Source organism: Taurulus bubalis (genome assembly GCF_910589615.1).
Source record: "Taurulus bubalis genome assembly, chromosome: 1".
Lineage (NCBI taxonomy): Eukaryota > Metazoa > Chordata > Actinopteri > Perciformes > Cottidae > Taurulus > Taurulus bubalis.
The window spans coordinates 1,195,067-1,214,130 of NC_136589.1; the positions used below are offsets into that span (position 1 = coordinate 1,195,067).

A 19,064-nucleotide genomic window follows, 5' to 3' on the forward strand; every position below is an offset into this window, starting at 1 on the left:
GTCAGACAGAAGGTCCATCAGGAACCTGGGGAAGAAGCCGGCCGAGCCGTACAGAGAGTTACAAGACAGACAGCAGATGAAGATATACATGGGCTGATGCAGAGACTTCTCCAAGCAGACTGTCAGAACGATGACAGCGTTAGCAGAGATTATAGTCATGTAGGTCAACAGGCACAGGCTGAAGAACAGATATCTGAGGGGCCCGTAGTCTGCAAACAGAGTGAGCTGAAAGGAGAGAGGATTCAGGCTGCTGTTGCCCTTCATGTCTGCTGGAAGAAGGTAGGTGAGAGGGATGGAGAGAAACAATGACAAGACGAGGAAAAGGAGAGTTAGGGGTTAAAATGGACTCAATGCAATGGTCTATTAAACACTTATTTCAACAAGAAACACAACACAAGCCTGCGGACATGTGAGTTGCATCAACTGCGCATTGCAAACTTGTTAATATTCATTAAAGTAACACATAGTTCAGAAAGACATCTCATGGACGAATGCAAACAAACATTTGTCATTATATTATATTTCAGTTCAATGGAGGAAGAAGAGATGGATCAGGTTTCAAAGGACAACAAGAGACAACTTCTCCATTATTCACAGACAAACAATTGTTATCAAGCAGTTTGAAAAGCTTTCACAGTTTTTGGAAGCTGAGAGAAACTCAGTACATAAATCAACATGTATCAACAGTATAAACGGTGCATGGTGTTTATAGAAAAGCTGTGGTCTGTCCAGCTGATGAAGCCATGAAGACATTCAGAAAACAGTCTGAGCATCCGTCTGTGAAACACATGACATCCTCCCTTGACCTGGAGAGAAGACTGGGGACGCTGCTGAACCTTTATCCTGTTGTTCTGCAGCACAGAGCAGCAGCCTGGACACCAGGGTCCAAAGGGAGGCATGTGTGTCCCAGGCTACATGTGTGTGTTTGTTGTGTTGCCAAAGTTTACCTGAGCCCAGACTACTACATCTATCAAGTATAGGGATGTTATTTTACATTACATTTCATTTAATTTAGCTGACACTTTTATCCAAAGCGATTTACAGTCAGTGGCAGGCCGTGCATTTTCGACCTGGGCCTTCAGTGCCGTCTGGTATCGTATACATAAATACGCGCATGACAGGGATGCTGCGTCATTACACCCGCTGCCACCTCGCTGCCGTCCCGAGTCCCTGCTGCCGCCTCGCAGCCGTTCCCTGTCCGGCTGCCGCCTTCAAGCTGCTGCCGACACTGGTTCCCCCACCGGCGCCCCGACTTGCATCTGAGTCCCGTTCCCCATCTGAGTCCCGTTCCCCGTTTGAGTCCCCCGGTTCCCCTTCCTGTCCAGAGCCCCCGTCTTGCTCTACGGAGCCCCCGCAGCCTCCGGCCCGTCCCCCAGAGCTCATCTGTGTGCCTGGTGGCCATCCTTAGGCATGCCCTCCGGACTACTTCTGCCCGCCTGGTGGCCGCCCTTCGGCCATGCCCCTGGACTGTTTCAGCCCGCATGGTGCCCGTTCTGCGGCACGCCCCCCGGACTACTTCTGCCCGACTGATGGCCGTCCTCTGGCCAGGAACCCGGACTATTTTTTGACGTGCTCCTTCGCTACCTTCCTCTTGTATTTAAACCCTGTTTTCTCCTGTCCCCTTGTCGGATTGCACCGGTTTCTTCCCTGTCTGCTACACCTGTAAGCTGTCTCGTGAGTAGTCCTGTCTTGTCCCTGTCTTTCTGATTCCTGGTTTTGTTTGTGTTCGTTCCTCGTCCCGTTTTGAAGCCTTTCCTGAGTTTTGTTTTATGGAATAAATTTACTTTCAACTGTTGCAATGGCATTTGGGTCCTCTCCTTCATACCAGAACCTGACACCAGCAGAGAGGAACTGCGACGTGGGCCACTCTTCAAGATGGCACTAGAAGAGTGGAGACACTGGTTGGAGGAAGCTGGACAACCGTTTCTACCATGGACCGACCACATGAACCTGGAGTACATCAGAACGGCGAAAAGAATGAACTCCAGACAGGCCAGGTGGGAGTTGTCCTTTAACCGCTTTGACTTCACCCTATCTTATCGTCCAGGCTCTAGGAACATGAAACTGGATGCCCTCTCCCGCCAGTTCGAGCCAGAGGATGCCCCCAGGGACCCCACTTCCATCCTGCCTCCTTCCTGCGTGGTGGGTGTGGTGACCTGGGGCATTGAGAGTGAGGTCAAACGAGCCACCAAAGGGGCCCAGCCTCCTAACGGCTGCCCCCGAACCACCACCTCGTCGCCGCAAACCTCCGCTCCCATCGTCCTGCAGTGGGGACATTCCTCCAGACTAAGCTGCCACCCAGAAGTAAGATGGACAGTCAGCTTCCTCAGGCAGCGGTTCTGGTGGCCATCACTGGAGGACGACACAGGGTAGTTCGTGGCCGCCTGTCGGGTCTGCACCCAGAATAAGACCTTCCACCAGTGACAATCGGGGCTACTACACCCTCTTCCGATGCCACGGCGGCCTTGGTCACACTCCTCCCTGGACTTTTCACCGGCCTGCCCCTGTTCAAAGGTAACTCTGTCATTCTCACCATTGTTGATCGGTTCTCCAAAATGGCTCACTTTGTTTCCCTGCCCAAGCTCCCCTCTGCCAAACAAACAGCAAAGATAATGCTCTCCCAGTTTTTTGCCTTCATGGTCTCCCACAGGATGTAGTCTCCGACCGAGGGCCCCAGTTTGCGGCTGGGTTCTGTAAGGAGTTCTGCCGACAGATGGGGGCTACCGCCAGCCTCTCTTCCGGGTTCCATCCCCAGTCCAATGGTCAGACAGAGCGGTTCAACCAGAAGATGGAGACAGGGCTCCGTTGTTTGGCCTCTCAGAACCCCACCTCCTGGAGCAAACCACTAAACTGGGTGGAGTACGTCCATAATTCTCTTCCTGTCTCTGCCTCAGGTCTCGCCCCTTTCCAGTGTGTTTATTGGTACTTACCCCCCTTGTTTCCAGACCTCGAGGGAGAGGTCGCAGTCCCATCTGCACAGGCGCTGGTATGGCGGTGTCACCTTACGTGAAGAAGGGCGCGAGCGGCGCTTCATTGGATGTCAGACTGCTACAAGAGGGCAGCCGATAAACACCGCACCCCAACTCCTCACTACCGGGTGGGACAGAGGGTCTGGCTGTCCACAAAAGATCTTCCCCTTCGTGGGGAGTCTTGCAGGCTCATGCCCATGTCCATCGGCCCCTTCCCCATCTCCAGGGTAATTAACCCTGTTGCGGTCCGCTTACAACTCCCCAGGACCATGCGGGTCCACCCTTCCTTCCACTGTCTCCAAAGTCAAACCAGTAAGGACCAGCCCACTGGTCCCCACCTCCAAACCCCCTCCAATCCCCGGATCGTTGACGGCGGCCCAGTCTTCACCGTGAAATGGCTATTGGCAGTCCGCCAAAGGGGTTGTGGTCTCCAGTTCTTGGTTGACTGGGAGGGATATGGACCAGAAGAGAGGTCCTAGGTTCCCTCCAAGAATATTCTGGCTAAGTCCCTCATCAGGGATTTCTACCGGCGCCACCCGGACTAACCTGGGCCGTCTGAGCCGGCTCTAGAGGGGAGGGTACTGTCACACCCTGTTAGTTCAATGTGTATGTGTGTCTCCTCAGTGTCTCCTGATTGTTCCTGTGTAAGGGGGTGTATGTTCTTCAAATATATTCAGATTTGTTTTAAATGACTGAACAAACAAATATGATCCGTTGACTGGAGTTAAATCAGAGTTATTCAACTCTAGAAGGAGTAGGAACTTATATTTTGTATTTCAGAAATACAGATGTCCAAACACTGAGCGTACTAGGGAGGTTCAGGTTGAGACCTTCTGCAGCCCACACATGTGGTTTCCCTTCTTTAAATATATACATGTATAGCTTTTATACAGCTTTGGTCACCCGTATGCTGTCATTGGTGCACCTTCATTTATAAGGCAATCCTTGGTCTGCTCCAAAACTACCTGTGTGTTTTAATCATGCAGAAACAGACATTACTATTTGGGTTCTCAGGACTTCTTTATGCTCAACGGAAATGGGGGGAAAAGGGCTTTTGTGTACTCTGTCCCCTCATCATGGAATATGTTGCATAATGTTTTAAAGATCAGAGAACTGATACCACTGACTGCTTTTAAGTCTAACATTAAAGAAATAGAGGCAGGTTCCCAAAAATGTAAATGTTTCTTAAATTCACTCTGTTACGTCACTGCCTCTTAGCGTTTAGATTCTTTTAACTTGTCTTGTTCTGTGTTTTCTGTCTGTAACTATGTGTTTCTATGCTGCTGCCTGTCTTGGCCAGGTCTCCCTCGAAAAAGAGATTTTTAATCTCAATGGGACTCTCCTGGTTAAATAAAGGTTTAAATTGAAATAAGAGCCAATTTACCCCACTTTCTCTTTCAACACTGTACTCACTACACGTTCTTTTCTCTTTGACTCTTTACTGGTCTCCCTTGCCAACATGTATTACTGTCAGACCCTCCATCACAAACACACGTGGTTTAGAGACTTAATCTTCAATTCAATTTATTTTGTATAGCTCAAAATCAAATTTGTACATACAGATTGTGAAATGCATTTACTTTGACAGTCTGTTGTGTTACAAATACTAGAGCACATTCACACACATTACATTTTGAGTTTTTAAAATGTTTAAAGGCTTTCATCTAAATATTATATGAAAATAGTATTCAGAGATATACTCAAAACATTCAAGGTTTAAGTCCCTGCAAAATGACATAACGCCGCGTATGAACTCCACGTATGAACTATAACCTAACTTGTGTACGCAGTCTGATGGTCAAGCAAGTTCAAGTGCAAAGTTGCGTCAACCGGCGTCCAGCATGTACCCTCGACGTGCGAAGGATCAATGCTGCTTGCAGCTTTAATGCTCATGTTGAGTTTTAAAGTTTGGCAGCAGGTCCCTTCTTCAAAACTCGGATAATTCCTGTTTTGATTTGAGGCAGATTCAGGCCGTATACTAGAGGGTTAATGATTGGGGGAATGATCAAATACTCTAATGATAAAACAGTTGTGATTATTGTATTGATTTTATCAGCCCCAATTCGAGTCAATGACAGCTCACAGAAGAGAAGTACAGAATAGGTCAGAAATGTAATAATATGAGGCAGGCAGGTTTGTAAAGCCTTTCCTCTGAATTCTGTTGATTGCCTTCTGCAAACAAGCAGAATCCGTATGTAGGTGTAGAGGATAAAGAACACAGGGATGAAGATGCTTACCATCGTAAGAAGCTGACCTCCTACGTTGTTCAGTGTTGTGTCCACACAGGAGAGCTGAACTACAGGCCAGTTGGTGCAAAACAGCCTGCTCAGTTTATTTCCACACAAAGGCAACTGGCTGGCCAGATAAACCACAAAACCAACAGCAAAGGCAGGATAAAGCACAGCAAAAATACAATAATAACGCACCATCCTAAACGTCATTTTACTGTGATAGTGTAAAGGCTGACAAATAGCAACAAGTCGATCGTAGGCCATGATGCTCAGAAGAGTCAGCTCGTCTCCTACGTAGGTGTAAAGAATGTAAATCTGAAGGAAACACATCGGACGAGAGATGAAGTGAGCGTCAGACAGAAGGTCCATCAGGAACCTGGGGAAGAAGCCGGCCGAGCCGTACAGAGAGTTACAAGACAGACAGCAGATGAAGATATACATGGGCTGATGCAGAGACTTCTCCAAGCAGACTGTCAGAACGATGACAGCGTTAGCAGAGATTATAGTCATGTAGGTCAACAGGCACAGGCTGAAGAACAGATATCTGAGGGGCCCGTAGTCTGCAAACAGAGTGAGCTGAAAGGAGAGAGGATTCAGGCTGCTGTTGCCCTTCATGTCTGCTGGAAGAAGGTAGGTGAGAGGGATGGAGAGAAACAATGACAAGACGAGGAAAAGGAGAGTTAGGGGTTAAAATGGACTCAATGCAATGGTCTATTAAACACTTACTTCAACAAGAAACACAACACAAGCCTGCGGACATGTGAGTTGCATCAACTGCGCATTGCAAACTTGTTAATATTCTTTAAAGTAACACATAGTTCAGAAAGACATCTCATGGACGAATGCAACCAAACATTTATCATTATATTATATTTCAGTTCAATGGAGGAAGAAGAGATGGATCAGGTTTCAAAGGACAACAAGAGACAACTTCTCCATTATTCACAGACAAACAATTGTTATCAAGCAGTTTGAAAAGCTTTCACAGTTTTTGGAAGCTGAGAGAAACTCAGTACATAAATCAGTACATGTATCAACAGTATAAACGGTGCATGGAGTTTATAGAAAAGCTGTGGTCTGTCCAGCTGATGAAGCCATGAAGACATTCAGAAAACAGTCTGAGCATCCGTCTGTGAAACACATGACATCCTCCCTTGACCTGGAGAGAAGACTGGGGACGCTGCTGAACCTTTATCCTGTTGTTCTGCAGCACAGAGCAGCAGCCTGGACACCAGGGTCCAAAGGGAGGCATGTGTGTCCCAGGCTACATGTGTGTGTTTGTTGTGTTGCCAAAGTTTACCTGAGCCCAGACTACTACATCTATCAAGTATAGGGATGTTATTTTACATTACATTTCATTTAGCTGACACTTTTATCCAAAGCGATTTACAGTCAGTGGCAAGTGGTGCATTTTAGACCTGGGCCTTCTGTGCCATCTGATATCGTATACATAAATACGAGCATGACAGGGATACTGCGTCATTAACGGAGTTAGTTAGTCCACATCAATAAGAACAAATTCACAAGAACCAGTCACATTTAGTAACAAAACATGACAAAACAATCCAACTAAACTGCAGCACTGAAACACCTCACACTCAAGAGGTCAGAAGGAACTTTTTTTTCTCAACTCTGACCCGTGCAGCTGATTTGTCGATTTTTCGGATTCTAAATTTAGACATACGGTACAAAATTCACTTGAAATATTCAAAAATCCCCTTCAAGAGTGATCTCATTATAAAACAGGGTCGTCTCAGCAGCAGCCAAACTCCCTACTGTCCTCCCCGCGCCGCCTCTCACCCCGATTGGCTCTCCGCCGCCTCCCACCCATGATGCCACCACGCTCACAGCGCTAGCTCGCGAGCTAAGCTGGCTTGTGGCGGCCAAGCGTCCATAGCGATGTCGCTTTTTGATCCTTTGATGTCGGCTCTTCCTCTCATTGTGAAGCAGAATTCACCAAGCGTTGGATTGTTCACCCACGAATAGGGAACGTGAGCTGGGTTTAGACCGTCGTGAGGGAGGTTAGTTTTACCCTACTGATGATGTGTTGTTGCAATCGTAATCCTGCTCAGTACGAGAGGGACCGCAGGTTCAGACATTTGGTGTATGTGCTTGGCTGAGGAGCCAATGGTGCGAAACTACCATCTGTGTGATTATGACTGAACGCCTCTAAGTCAGAATCCCGCTTAGACGTAACGATATCATAGCGCCGCGGATTGTTGTGTTATAGAGCTAGCTGCTGCATCTTGCGTCCGCTGGCATGTCAAAGAATACGCCCAGCATATCAAACTAAAGATCTGATTGGTTGAAGACTATGACAATCACGATAATGCCCCTGTGTACTTTAATCTACAAACAGTCGTGACTTTGTTGAGTGTTTAGCTCGCAGTGACAGAGCTACAAGACGATTTCCATGAAGGAAAAGTAGTTCAGTCAGGGTTCATTTTCAGGTGGTCTGCCCCCAGGGACCCCACCTCCTGGAGCCAACAACTAAGCTGGGTGGAGTACGTCCATAATTATCTTCCAGTTTCTGCAACAGGTCTTTCCCCCTTCCAGTGTGTTTATGGGTACTTACCCCCTTTTTTACAGACCTCGGGGGAGAGGTCGCAGTCCCATCCGCACAGACGCTGATGCGGCGTGTCACCTTACGCGGAGAAGGGCGCGAGCGGCGCTGCTTCGGACGTTGGATAACTGCAAGAGAGCAGCGTTAAACACCGCACCCCAACTCCTCGCTACCGGGCGGGACAGAGGTTCTGGCTTCGTGGAGATTCTCGCAAGCTCATGCCCAGGTTCATCGGCCCCTTCCCCATCTCCAGGGTAATTAACCCTGCGGCGGTCTGCTTACAACTACCCAGGACCATGCGGGTCCACCCTTCCTTCCACGTAATCAAAGTCAAACTAGCAAGCACCAACCCACTTTTGATTTTTCCTCAACGTGACTCCCTTTGTTTTCCTCTGCACCTGAGTCTCTGTCCCACCACACCCAGCCATGACAGGTTCAGGTTTATAGTTAGGGCTGTTTCAGGTTTATAGTTAGGACTGTCTCAGGTTTATAGTTAGGACTGTCTCAGGTTTATAGTTAGGACTGTCTCAGGTGTATAGTTATGACTGTCTCAGGTTTATAGTTAGGACTGGTTCAGGGTTATAGTTATGACTGGTTCAGGTTTATAGTTAGGGCTGTTTCAGGTGTATAGTTAGGACTGTCTCAGGGTTATAGTTATGACTGTCTCAGGTTTATAGTTATGACTGTCTCAGGTTTATAGTTAGGACTGGTTCAGGTTTATAGTTATGACTGTCTCAGGGTTGTAGTTAGGGCTGTCTCAGGTTTATAGTTAGGACTGGTTCAGGTTTATAGTTATGACTGGTTCAGGTTTATAGTTAGGACTGGTTCAGGTTTATAGTTAGGACTGGTTCAGGGTTATAGTTATGACTGGTTCAGGTTTATAGTTAGGACTGGTTCAGGGTTATAGTTATGACTGGTTCAGGTTTATAGTTAGGACTGTTTCAGGTTTATAGTTAGGACTGTCTCAGGTCTATAGTTAGGACTGTCTCAGGTCTATAGTTAGGACTGTCTCAGGTTTATAGTTAGGGCTGTTTCAGGTTTATAGTTAGGACTGGTTCAGGTTTATAGTTAGGGCTGTTTTCAGGTTTATAGTTAGGACTGTCTCAGGTTTATAGTTAGGGCTGTTTCAGGTTTATAGTTAGGACTGTTTCAGGTTTATAGTTAGGGCTGTTTCAGGCTTATAGTTAGGGCTGTTTCAGGTTTATAGTTAGGACTGTCTCAGGTTTATAGTTAGGGCTGTTTCAGGTTTATAGTTAGGACTGGTTCAGGTTTATAGTTAGGGCTGTTTTCAGGTTTATAGTTAGGACTGTTTCAGGGTTATAGTTAGGGCTGTTTCAGGTTTATAGTTAGGGCTGTTTTCAGGTTTATAGCTAGGACTGTTTCAGGTTTATAGTTAGGACTGGTTCAGGTTTATAGTTAGGGCTGTTTTCAGGTTTATAGTTAGGACTGTTTCAGGGTTATAGTTAGGACTGGTTCAGGTTTATAGTTAGGACTGGTTCAGGTTTATAGTTAGGACTGTCTCAGGGTTATAGTTAGGACTGGTTCAGGTTTATAGTTAGGACTGTCTCAGGTTTATAGTTAGGGCTGTTTTCAGGTTTATAGTTATTTTTAATTCCCAGGTTTCAAAGCCACTGCTCAACACAAAAATATATATTTGAGAATTAATACTGTGTAGCTCTTTTTTAAAAGTCCCATTTTAACCCTTAATTCACTTATTTATTCAAAAGCAAATACTCATTAAGTCCCCAAACAAACCATTAATATTCAGCATATAGTATGATTTATTTCTCTGATTTAAGTTCGAGCACTTGAGATGTATTTTAAGAGAGTCTAATCCTTCCAATATATTTAGATTTGTTTTAAATGACTGTGAACAAACAAATATGATCATTGACTGGAGTTAAATCAGAGTTAATCAACTCTAGAAGGAGCAGGATCTCATATTTTATATTTCAGAAATACAGGCCCCCTTAGTACTGAGCGTACTAGGGGGGTTCAGGTTGAGACCTTCTGCAGCCCATACATGTGGTTTCCCTTGTCTAAATATATATATACATATATATATATATATATATATATATATATATATATATATGTATATATATATATATACATATATATATACATATATATATATATATATATATATATACATATATATATATATATATATATATATATATATATATATATATATATATATATATATATATATATATATATATACATACTGTATATGTATCAGTGGTGGCCGTCAGGGCCAGCTAAGCCTTCTCTGCTGGCCGAAACAGAATCACAAAGTATCTTGTATAGTGTATAGTGATATGTCCTGCCAACACCATCACATGCTCACAGTCTACTTCTTGACACTGCTTTGTTTTTAATATGTAATTTAATGGAAAAACCTTCATTATTAATGGATAAACCTGAATAAATTGCTCGAGACCCCCACTGATTCATATCCCTGCACAACGTTTCACTTCAAGACTCTTAACATTTAAATCAACAGACTTATTTTAACATAGTCATATATTTCTTGTTTTTCAATCATATTTTATCATACATTTCCACAATTTTATATTCATGGCTTCTACTATTGCAAAGTAAATGTCATGTACAAACCACAGAGCCATGTTCTTGCAAAAAAAACTAGTAATACAACATTTGACATATCTGGTACTGATGAAATATGCTTCCAATAACTTATTTATATCATCAATTATTATTAATAATAAACATGTTATTTTTAATTATTATTTATTGGGATTGTTTTATTTGTTATTACAATTTTTTTTAAATGTATTTTCGAGGGAGAACCGGACAAGACGACAGCACTAGACAAGTTTCTTGTTGCTGATTTATTGGTTTTCATTCACTTGCAGAGCGGATTTCCCACATTGACATCTGTAGTTAATGCATCTTTCACTATTTGTTCTCTCAAACTTGAGAAACAAATGGGTCACATTGCTGGGAGGAACCATTCAAAGGGACATGACCACATGCTGCACATGACTCACTCACAAAGCTGCTGTAAGACATAATAATAATTAATAGTTTAATAACTGTGAGTCATCGTAGTTCAAACTCTCTTTTCTGCCTCTCTTACCTGAACAGTAAGTAGGATTTTTACAGCATGGAAATAAATTCTGACATTAAATACCTTCCAAAGCTCTGAACATTCACATCTCTGGACAAATATCACAGAAGGAATATTTCCAGAAGGAAGCAATATTTGAGTCATTAACATCACTTTTAATTCATTACATCACTTTGGCTTGAAAGAACAATTTCTTCAGGTGTTTAGAGATTTCTTTCACTTTCAGTCCATATATAACTGGGTTTAATAGAGGATAGTAGAAAAATGCTTGTAGGGTCATCATGAAATGTAAATTAGATCCCAGTTGAATTATAATGACATCATATGCACACAAAGATGAGAAGCAGAATAAAACTATCAGATGGGGTAAACAAGTCTGTGCAGCCTTTTTTCTGACATTTCTACCACTTCGATAGGATATTATAAGTATTCTGGTATATGTGAACAGGATGAAGAGCAAAGGGAAAAGGGCCATGTTCAGCAGCGCGAGCACATCAAACACAGCCAACGCTCCCGAACTCTCACAGAAGAGTCTGTACACGGAATTGTTACAAAAAAATGCTGTAAAAGTAAAATGACAGAGTTTGGACATGGTAACCAGTGTCACTGAGATTGCCATCTCACAAGCAGGAACCAGCCAAGCCAGAAGCAGCATGACCCTCACCGTGCTGTTTCTCATGATGGTTGGATACCGCAGAGGTTTACATATGGCCACATACCTGTCGTAAGACATGGCGGACAACAGGAAGAAATCTGTAGCACTCAAGGTGTAATATACAAAATACTGAAAGAGACATGTTGAATATGATATGATCTGTTTCTCAGATAAAAAGTCACTTAACAACTTTGGGTACATAGCAGTGTTGTAAACTATAGAGTTCAGTAGCAACGCTGCAATGAAAATGTACATCGGCTCATGGAGGTTCTTGTGTATAGAAATAAGGTACACAATGGTACAATTAAAGCAGATTGTTAAAATATATACTGTGAACATAATACAAAAATAAAAATACCTGTATTTGCCCATTTCAGCATACCCACCAAGAGTTATATATGTTACATTAAATACATCATCCATTAAGAGTGTCACAAATTAAACCCTTACTTAATAAGACAGGTAGATTGTTTAACGAGCTTCAATGAATGAACTGAGAAAAGAAGTCTCAATATGAAGATTGCATTAGACAGAACATGTATTTGTCACATTCATTTCCAGATACCTGACATTGGACTGCACTTGTTGTGTGTTCATCTTCAGAGATCAGAAAATAAACCGTGTGACAAATCTTATGATATTTCTTCACCCTCCATGGAGCTCATTAAGTCTTCCACATGGAGTTATGAAAAACTTAATCAAACTCTGGAGGCCAGATGTTAAACTTTGTTTGCATAGGTGTGTTCTCTTAATATGTTTTTGCGCCTCCTAAAACATCAATTTGTTGACCACATTGCATTGAGAGCTGTCGCAGGCTTGGTGCAAGGCCCTGATCAACACTAACCACAATACAACACACATAGTCAGGCTTTCATAAAAACATAGCTTAAAGTCATAAAGCTATTTAAAATAGCATATACAAGTATGAATTACTTAGGCCATAAACATGATATTTATTGTGTAGGAAGCTTTTAAATGATGTGATAAGAAGTCCTCCAAAATTAATAAACTAAATATATGGTTGGTTCATCCATCCATCCATTTTCAACCGCTTATCGGGGGTCGGGTCGCAGTGGCAGCAGGTTCAGCAGGCCGACCCAGGCTTCCCTCTCACCTGCAACACTTTCCAGCTCATTCTGGGGGACGCCGAGGCGTTCCAAGGCCAGCCGGGAGATATAATCCCTCCAGCGTGTCCTCGGTCTTCCCCGGGGTCTCCTACCAGTTGGAACAGTGGACCAGCTCTTCACCCTCGCAAGACTACTGGAGGGGTCCTGGGATTTCGCCCTACCAGGTCTACAAAGCACAAGTAGACTGGTTGGGCGAACTCCCAGGACCCCTCCATCCAGTAGTCTTGCGAGGGTAAAGAGCTGGTCCACTGTTCCACGGCCGGGACAGAATCCGCACTGTTCGTCTTGAATCTGAGGTTCGACAAGCGGTCGGAGCCTCCCTTCCAGCATCCGCGACAACGACAGCTGCAGCCCTTCTGGCCTGCCGGTACCTGTCAGCTGCTTCAGGAGAACCCTGGGCCAGCCAGACCCGAAAGGCCTCCTTCTTCAGTTTGACAGCTTCCCTCACCTCCGGTGTCCACCACCGGGTTCTCGGGTTGCCGCCACGACAGGCACCGATGAACTTCTGGCCACAGCTCCTAGCGGCTATGTCCACAATGGAGGCTTTGAACATGGTCCACTCGGATTCCATGTCCCCAGCCTCCCTCGGGATGTGTGAGAAGTTCTTCCGGAGGTGGGAGTTGAAGACCTCCCGGACAGGATACTCTGCCAGACGTTCTCAGTTCACCCTCACTACACGTTTGGGCTTGCCAGGTCTTTCTAGCCGACTCCCCCGCCATCTGATCCAACTCACCACCAGTTGGTGATCAGTTGACAGCTCTGCTCCTCTCTTCACCTGAGTGTCCAAGACATGCGGCCGCAGATCAGATGATACGACTACAAAGTCGATCATTGATCTCCGGCCTAAGGTGTTCTGGTACCAGGTACACTTATGAGCCACCTTATGCTCGAACATGGTGTTCGTTATGGACAAACCGTGGCTAGCACAGAAGTCCAACAACAAAACACCGTTCGGGTTCAGATCGGGCAAGCCGTTCCTCCCAATCACGCCCCGCCAGGTTTCTCTGTCATTGCCCACGTGAGCGTTGAAGTCCCCCAGGAGAACTATGGAGTCGGCAGGCGGCGCCCTTTCCAGGACCCTCCCACCGACTCCAAGAAGGCCGGATACTCTGAAATGCTGCCCGCCGCCCGGTCTGCATAGCACCTGACCCCGATGCTTCTCTTTGCGGGTGGTGGGTCCACAGGGTTGTTGGTCCATGATCTTTTTTTCAGGCTGAGCCCGACCGGGCCCCATGGGTGAAAGCCCGGCCACCAGACGCTCGCCGTCGAGCTCCCCTCCTGGGTCTGGCTCCGGGAGGGTGCCCCGGTTTCCTTTGTCCGGGCGAGGTAGCTTCATTCCGTGGGCCGTAAATCATCAGGGTTTTTTGAACCACTCTTAGTCTGGGCTCTCCCCCGAGACCTGTTTGACTTGGGAGACCCTACCAGGGGTTGACGCCCCATACAACATAGCCCAGGATCACTGAGCCACTGAAACTCCTCCACCACGTTAAGGTGGCGATTCGCGGAGGAGATGGTTGGTTCATGCACTCCATAACGCCACAAAGACCTGATCCCCCCCCACTGGAAGAGGGATATAATTCATCCGTGGCTTCAAAAACCATTACATTTATAACTTCAGATGAGAAAGCACAAAATGTTAATGCCAAGTTAGTAACCTGCATTGACGGCGTATGCATATGTACCGATGGGGAGGAGAAGAGAGGAGCAGAGGATGTCATGGGAAGGCCGCAGTCTGAGCTATAGCTGCATAACTAGGGGCTGGTGCAAGGCAAGCCTGAGCTTGAATGTAGAGGATGTCTCCCTGACAGATGGAAACCGGGATGGACAGGGTTGTCAGCCCTTTCCACATCTTCCAAGAGGAAGAACTCAAGCAAGCTACAGACCTGATGATCAGATTTCCGTGCAATCCTGAGGAAGTAGAGCAAGAGGACAAGAAACAAAGCAGAATTTCTGTCAAATTGACTGAGCTTCTCTTTGGCTAAAAGCGGGACTGTTGCTTGACTTACTCCACCATCAATGCTCACCTCAAGTGCACTTACAGTGACAGCAGATGAAACCAACCAATGGGTCCATGTAATGCACTGATATCACCACCGGAGCCAACAGTAGACTTCACTGTGAAGGAGCTTGCCTGAGTGAAGAGGAAGAAGTGATGAGTAGGGCTAGATCTAGCACGGCACCAGGCCCAAGTGGAGTGCCGTACAAGGTTTAAAAGAGCCGACCGAAGCTACTCCACCTGGTTTGGAGGGCCTTGAAGGGGATCTGAAAGAGACTACAACAACACACTGGTGCAGAAGGGAGGCATACTAGGGTACACTGGAGGCTATGGGCACATCGGCTTTGGTGACCCAGATCATTATGGAAGCAAGAGAGAGCAGAGGAGACCTGGCGGTACTGTGGCTAGATTTTGCCATCGTCAATGGCTCAATACTACACATGCTGGTCAAAGTACTGGAGAGACACCACGTAACCCAGAAAGTGAAAGACATCTGACTGCTTCAGGCTGGAAGTGAAGGTATTCACCATCTCGGTGACCCTCTTCATGCTGCATTGTTACCGGGTTCCCCTGATCAGGTTTAGAGCAACACAACCACCAATCAGAGCCTTCACCAAAGACATCGCACTCACAACAGCAGTGCCAGGAGCCAGGTGGAGCTACCAGGGGAATTTTCAGAAGAGGTCCTGATCGTAGTTCTGAAGGGAAGTTTAGCTTCATGGTGAGAGAAAATCAAATCCCGTTCATCACAAAGAAAACAGTAAAGAGCTTTGGGTAGGTCTTTAACTGTAGCCTGAAGGACATAAAGGCTTCCAGTGTTGGCCGGAAGGCCTGGTTGATAGCTTTGTAGCACTCAGCTCTGGCAGTCCAGCTGGTATAAGATCGGCTGAAGCACAAGGCCATTCTTGGAAGTGTGGCAAAGGCATTGACTCGGTAGCTCAACATCAACCTGATACTACACTGTCATCGGGAGAAGAAGAGGCCGAAGCTGATGCAAGAGGAGGTGAACCGTGCAGTGAAGAAAGAGCAAATGAATAGAGAAGTGGGCATGCGACAAAAGCCTACCTGGATAAAGTGGGAACAAGCGATTAAGCAGAGGGAGGATCCAGCACTTGATTCATTGTGTCTACAATGAATCTCCAGCCCATCCAACCTGTTCACATGGGACGAAGTAGATGGCGGACAACAGGAAGAAATCTGTAGCACTCAAGGTGTAATATACAAAATACTGAAAGAGACATGTTGAATATGATATGATCTGTTTCTCAGATAAAAAGTCACTGAACAATTTTGGGTACATAGCAGTGTTGTAAACTATAGAGTTCAGTAGGAGGTTCTTGTGTATAGAAATATACCCCCTTCAGAACCCCGGATGCTCCAAGAAGGGGAACCTTGAACAAATCCTGGGAAGCTGCTCCAAAGCACTGGACAAAGGGAGTTTTTCCTGATCCGGGACAGAGATGTTATGTGTACAGATTGTAAAGCTCTCCAAGGCAAATTTGTATTTGTGATGTTGGGCTATAAAATAAACTGAATTGAATATCACTGGAGACACAAAGAGCGACCCAGAGGTCCGCTCTTCTTGTTGGAGCTAACTATGCAATGGCAGGAGAGTGGAGAAGAGATGCAAGACAGGAAGAGGGCAAAGTACGAGGAGCCGGTGGAGGACGGCCACAGGAAAGGTGTATATGTCAGTGGCATGTCATCCCTTACGGACGCTCTTTCCTCTCCCTGGACATGGCACCTTCCTTGGAGTAGTGTAACAATGTATACAACAAGCTGGTGAATTTCTCTGATTAACTAAACGTCTACACGAATGCAGGCCATCCGTGGGTTTTGGGGGGTTCTGTGAAGGCCAGTGGTTTGCTAGCCACGGGCCTCCCTCTTTGCCACAGTTTGATTTCCATCCGGTGTGATACTTAAGCTGTGTCATTATCATCAAGCATCTGCTACTTCGGCTGCAAACAAAGACATCTCCTTTACCTTCCTGCAACAAATGGGACGTGGCCTTCCTTCACCTCCTACATCCGCCCCGACCTCAACACAATACTTGTAAATCAAGCTCATTAAAGCCTTACAATACCTAGCCTACAAAAAATAGCATACATATAACTGGTTTAGTGTTATATTCATGTCATTTCTGGCATTATTAGTCATAGAGGTTGTCTAATAGCATAAGAGAAATGTCCCTCATATTCTCTTGAAAGCTACTTCTTGCCTTCTATTATTCAAGTGAATCTTTTCTCATCGCAGTATAATGCTATTGCATTCCAGTCTGAATCACACAACCGCAACCCACTGATATATTGGCTTGTCGCAGCAAAAATTACTTTAGGCCAATCCCGTGCCGTAACCATGTTCTCCCTTTACTGGATTATTGTACCCTGGCTTAACGTGACCGTCTTCCATTTCCCAAAAAGAAAAGAAGGTCTGAGTTGGCCTGGTCAAGATTGACCCCAACCTATCCTTGTTTGTGGTCTAACTTGACCCCAACCTATCCTTGTCTGTGGTCTAACTTGACCCCAACCTATCCTTGTCTGTGGTATAACTTGACCTCACCTTTCCTTGTCTGTGGTCTAACTTGACCCCTGCTATCATTTCCAGGGTCTGTTAACATCCCACCATACTTTACTGTGGTATATTTAGACACGCACTATCCTGTTCTGCGGTCCATCAACACCCTACTCTATCCTTTGCTTTGTTTAACTTGACACCTCTTAACACTAGTTTAACATAAATGTATGCATGCTCAACCTTACATCCCATACACTTTCTCTCATGGCACTTTTTCTATTTTGCTTCTTTTTTACATTCTTTTAAATGTAAAATAGTCAATAAACACGATATCATCTAACATTAAGGAGGTGTATGCCCCAGTAAAGCAGATGAGACGAGGCCTTTGGGTTTCAGGGCCCCATAGGTTGACTAAGTTGGTCACTTGTTGTTTTCTCTTTTGCTGACGAGTTTAATGAAATCCATGAGGGCTCAACATTCTGATAAACAATCTCAAACTGTGAACTACAGTTCATTTAAAGTCAGGTAACTGAACGAATAAGACTTCCCAATGCAGGTCAAATGTTAAATCTGTTTCTAAAAGGAGGTTTTTGTGAGTATAGTATGTTTGGAAGTTTATTTTTCTTATTTTACATTCTCAATGGATGATTTAAATGTGACATATATAACTCTTGGTGGGTATGTAGAAATTGAAAAATACAGATATCTATATTTTGTAATCATGTTTACAATGTATATTATAATAATCTGCAGTAATTCTACTATTGTGTGCATAATAGTGATTCACCAAAACCTCCATGAGCGGATGTACATTTTCATTGCAGCTTTATTAATCAACTCTGTTCTGTTCAGCACTGCTATCTACCCGAAGCTTCTGGTCGACGTGTTATCTGAGAAACAGATCATATCTTATCCTCTGTGTCAATTTCAAAGCTTTTTATTTTATACTTTTGGTGGTTCAGAGTTCCTCCTGTTGACTGCAATGTCTTACGACAGATACGTGTCTATCTGTAAACCTCTGCGGTATCCAGCCATCATGAGAAACACCAGCGTCGGGGTGTTCTTGGCGTTGGCTTGGCTCGTGCCAGCTGCTCAGCTCTTCCCTTCGTATCTACTGATCTTGAACAGGAAACTCTGTAACTTCTCTCTGAGGGGAATCTTTTGTAACAACTCAATCGATATACTTCACTGTGTGAGGTCCAAAGTGATTCCTGTGTACAGTGTGATTGTTTTGCTTAACGTATTGGTTCTACCTTTGCTCTTCATAGTTTTTACATACACAAAGATATTCATAATAACCTATGGAAGCAGCAGAGCAGTCCGGAGCAGAGCTGCACAGACCTGTTTACCTCACCTGCTGGTCCTCATCAGCTTTTCTTTTTTCTGTTGTTATGATGTTATTATAATTAGACTAGATTCTAACTTTCCAAAAACTGCTCGTTTCATAATGACTTTGCAAGTTGTTTTGTATCACCCTCTCTTCAACCCGATCATATACGGAGTGAAAATGAAAGACATTAATGAACAGGTCAAGAGGTTGTTGTGTCAGAGAAAATGATCTGTTGTATCAGTGATAATAACCCAGACAGGGCTGCTGTGTCTCCTAAGAAAGAAAAACTGCTTTGTGAATTATCGTTTGGAGAGAAAAGTATTGTGAAGTGGATTTCCGTTGCTTTTGATGAATAACAAATCAGTTTAAAATGAGTCAGCTTGAGTCCTCGTCGTGATGTGAAAAACACACAGAGCTTCACCCGGAGACGGCTGTTATTGTCCGATGAGAAACAAGTTATGTTGTTGGGTTTTGGTTTTGCATCAATTTGAACTAAACCATGATATTTTTACTAAAACCGAAACAAGTCGTGTTGCTTTGTTTGTTTCAAACAGTTTTAAACAGTTTCAAACGTGTTCACAC

General features: G+C 44.7%; 4 protein-coding genes across 4 annotated transcripts in view; 1 reads left to right on the forward strand and 3 right to left on the reverse strand.

Annotated features, from left to right (window-relative positions):
* Positions 1-1,402, reverse strand: part of LOC306742769 (olfactory receptor 6N1-like) — a gene marked incomplete at both ends in the record, with an annotated part of 7,237 nt that extends 5,835 nt beyond the window's left edge. The window contains 2 exons of the mRNA XM_079225191.1: positions 1-269; positions 1,141-1,402. The exon at positions 1-269 is cut by the window's left edge and continues 627 nt beyond it. Of these exons, the coding sequence (XP_079081317.1) occupies positions 1-269; positions 1,141-1,402 (531 nt within the window). The remainder of the gene's footprint in view (positions 270-1,140) is intronic.
* A 3,468-nt stretch (positions 1,403-4,870) lies between these two features.
* LOC306742785 (olfactory receptor 56A5-like) lies at positions 4,871-7,031 on the reverse strand (the record flags this gene model as incomplete). The annotated part of the gene is made up of 2 exons (XM_079225216.1): positions 4,871-5,820; positions 7,001-7,031. 2 exons carry the CDS (start codon positions 7,029-7,031, stop codon positions 4,871-4,873), a joined length of 981 nt encoding a protein of 326 aa, XP_079081342.1.
* A 3,992-nt stretch (positions 7,032-11,023) lies between these two features.
* LOC306742796 (olfactory receptor 6N2-like) lies at positions 11,024-11,938 on the reverse strand (the record flags this gene model as incomplete). Its single annotated transcript, XM_079225227.1, has 1 exon — positions 11,024-11,938. One exon carries the CDS (start codon positions 11,936-11,938, stop codon positions 11,024-11,026), a length of 915 nt encoding a protein of 304 aa, XP_079081353.1.
* Positions 11,939-17,792: 5,854 nt separating this feature from the next.
* LOC306742806 (olfactory receptor 13C2-like) lies at positions 17,793-18,710 on the forward strand (the record flags this gene model as incomplete). The annotated part of the gene is made up of 1 exon (XM_079225239.1): positions 17,793-18,710. The coding sequence occupies one exon, from the start codon at positions 17,793-17,795 to the stop codon at positions 18,708-18,710; it is 918 nt and encodes a 305-aa protein (XP_079081365.1).
* Positions 18,711-19,064: the final 354 nt, after the last annotated feature.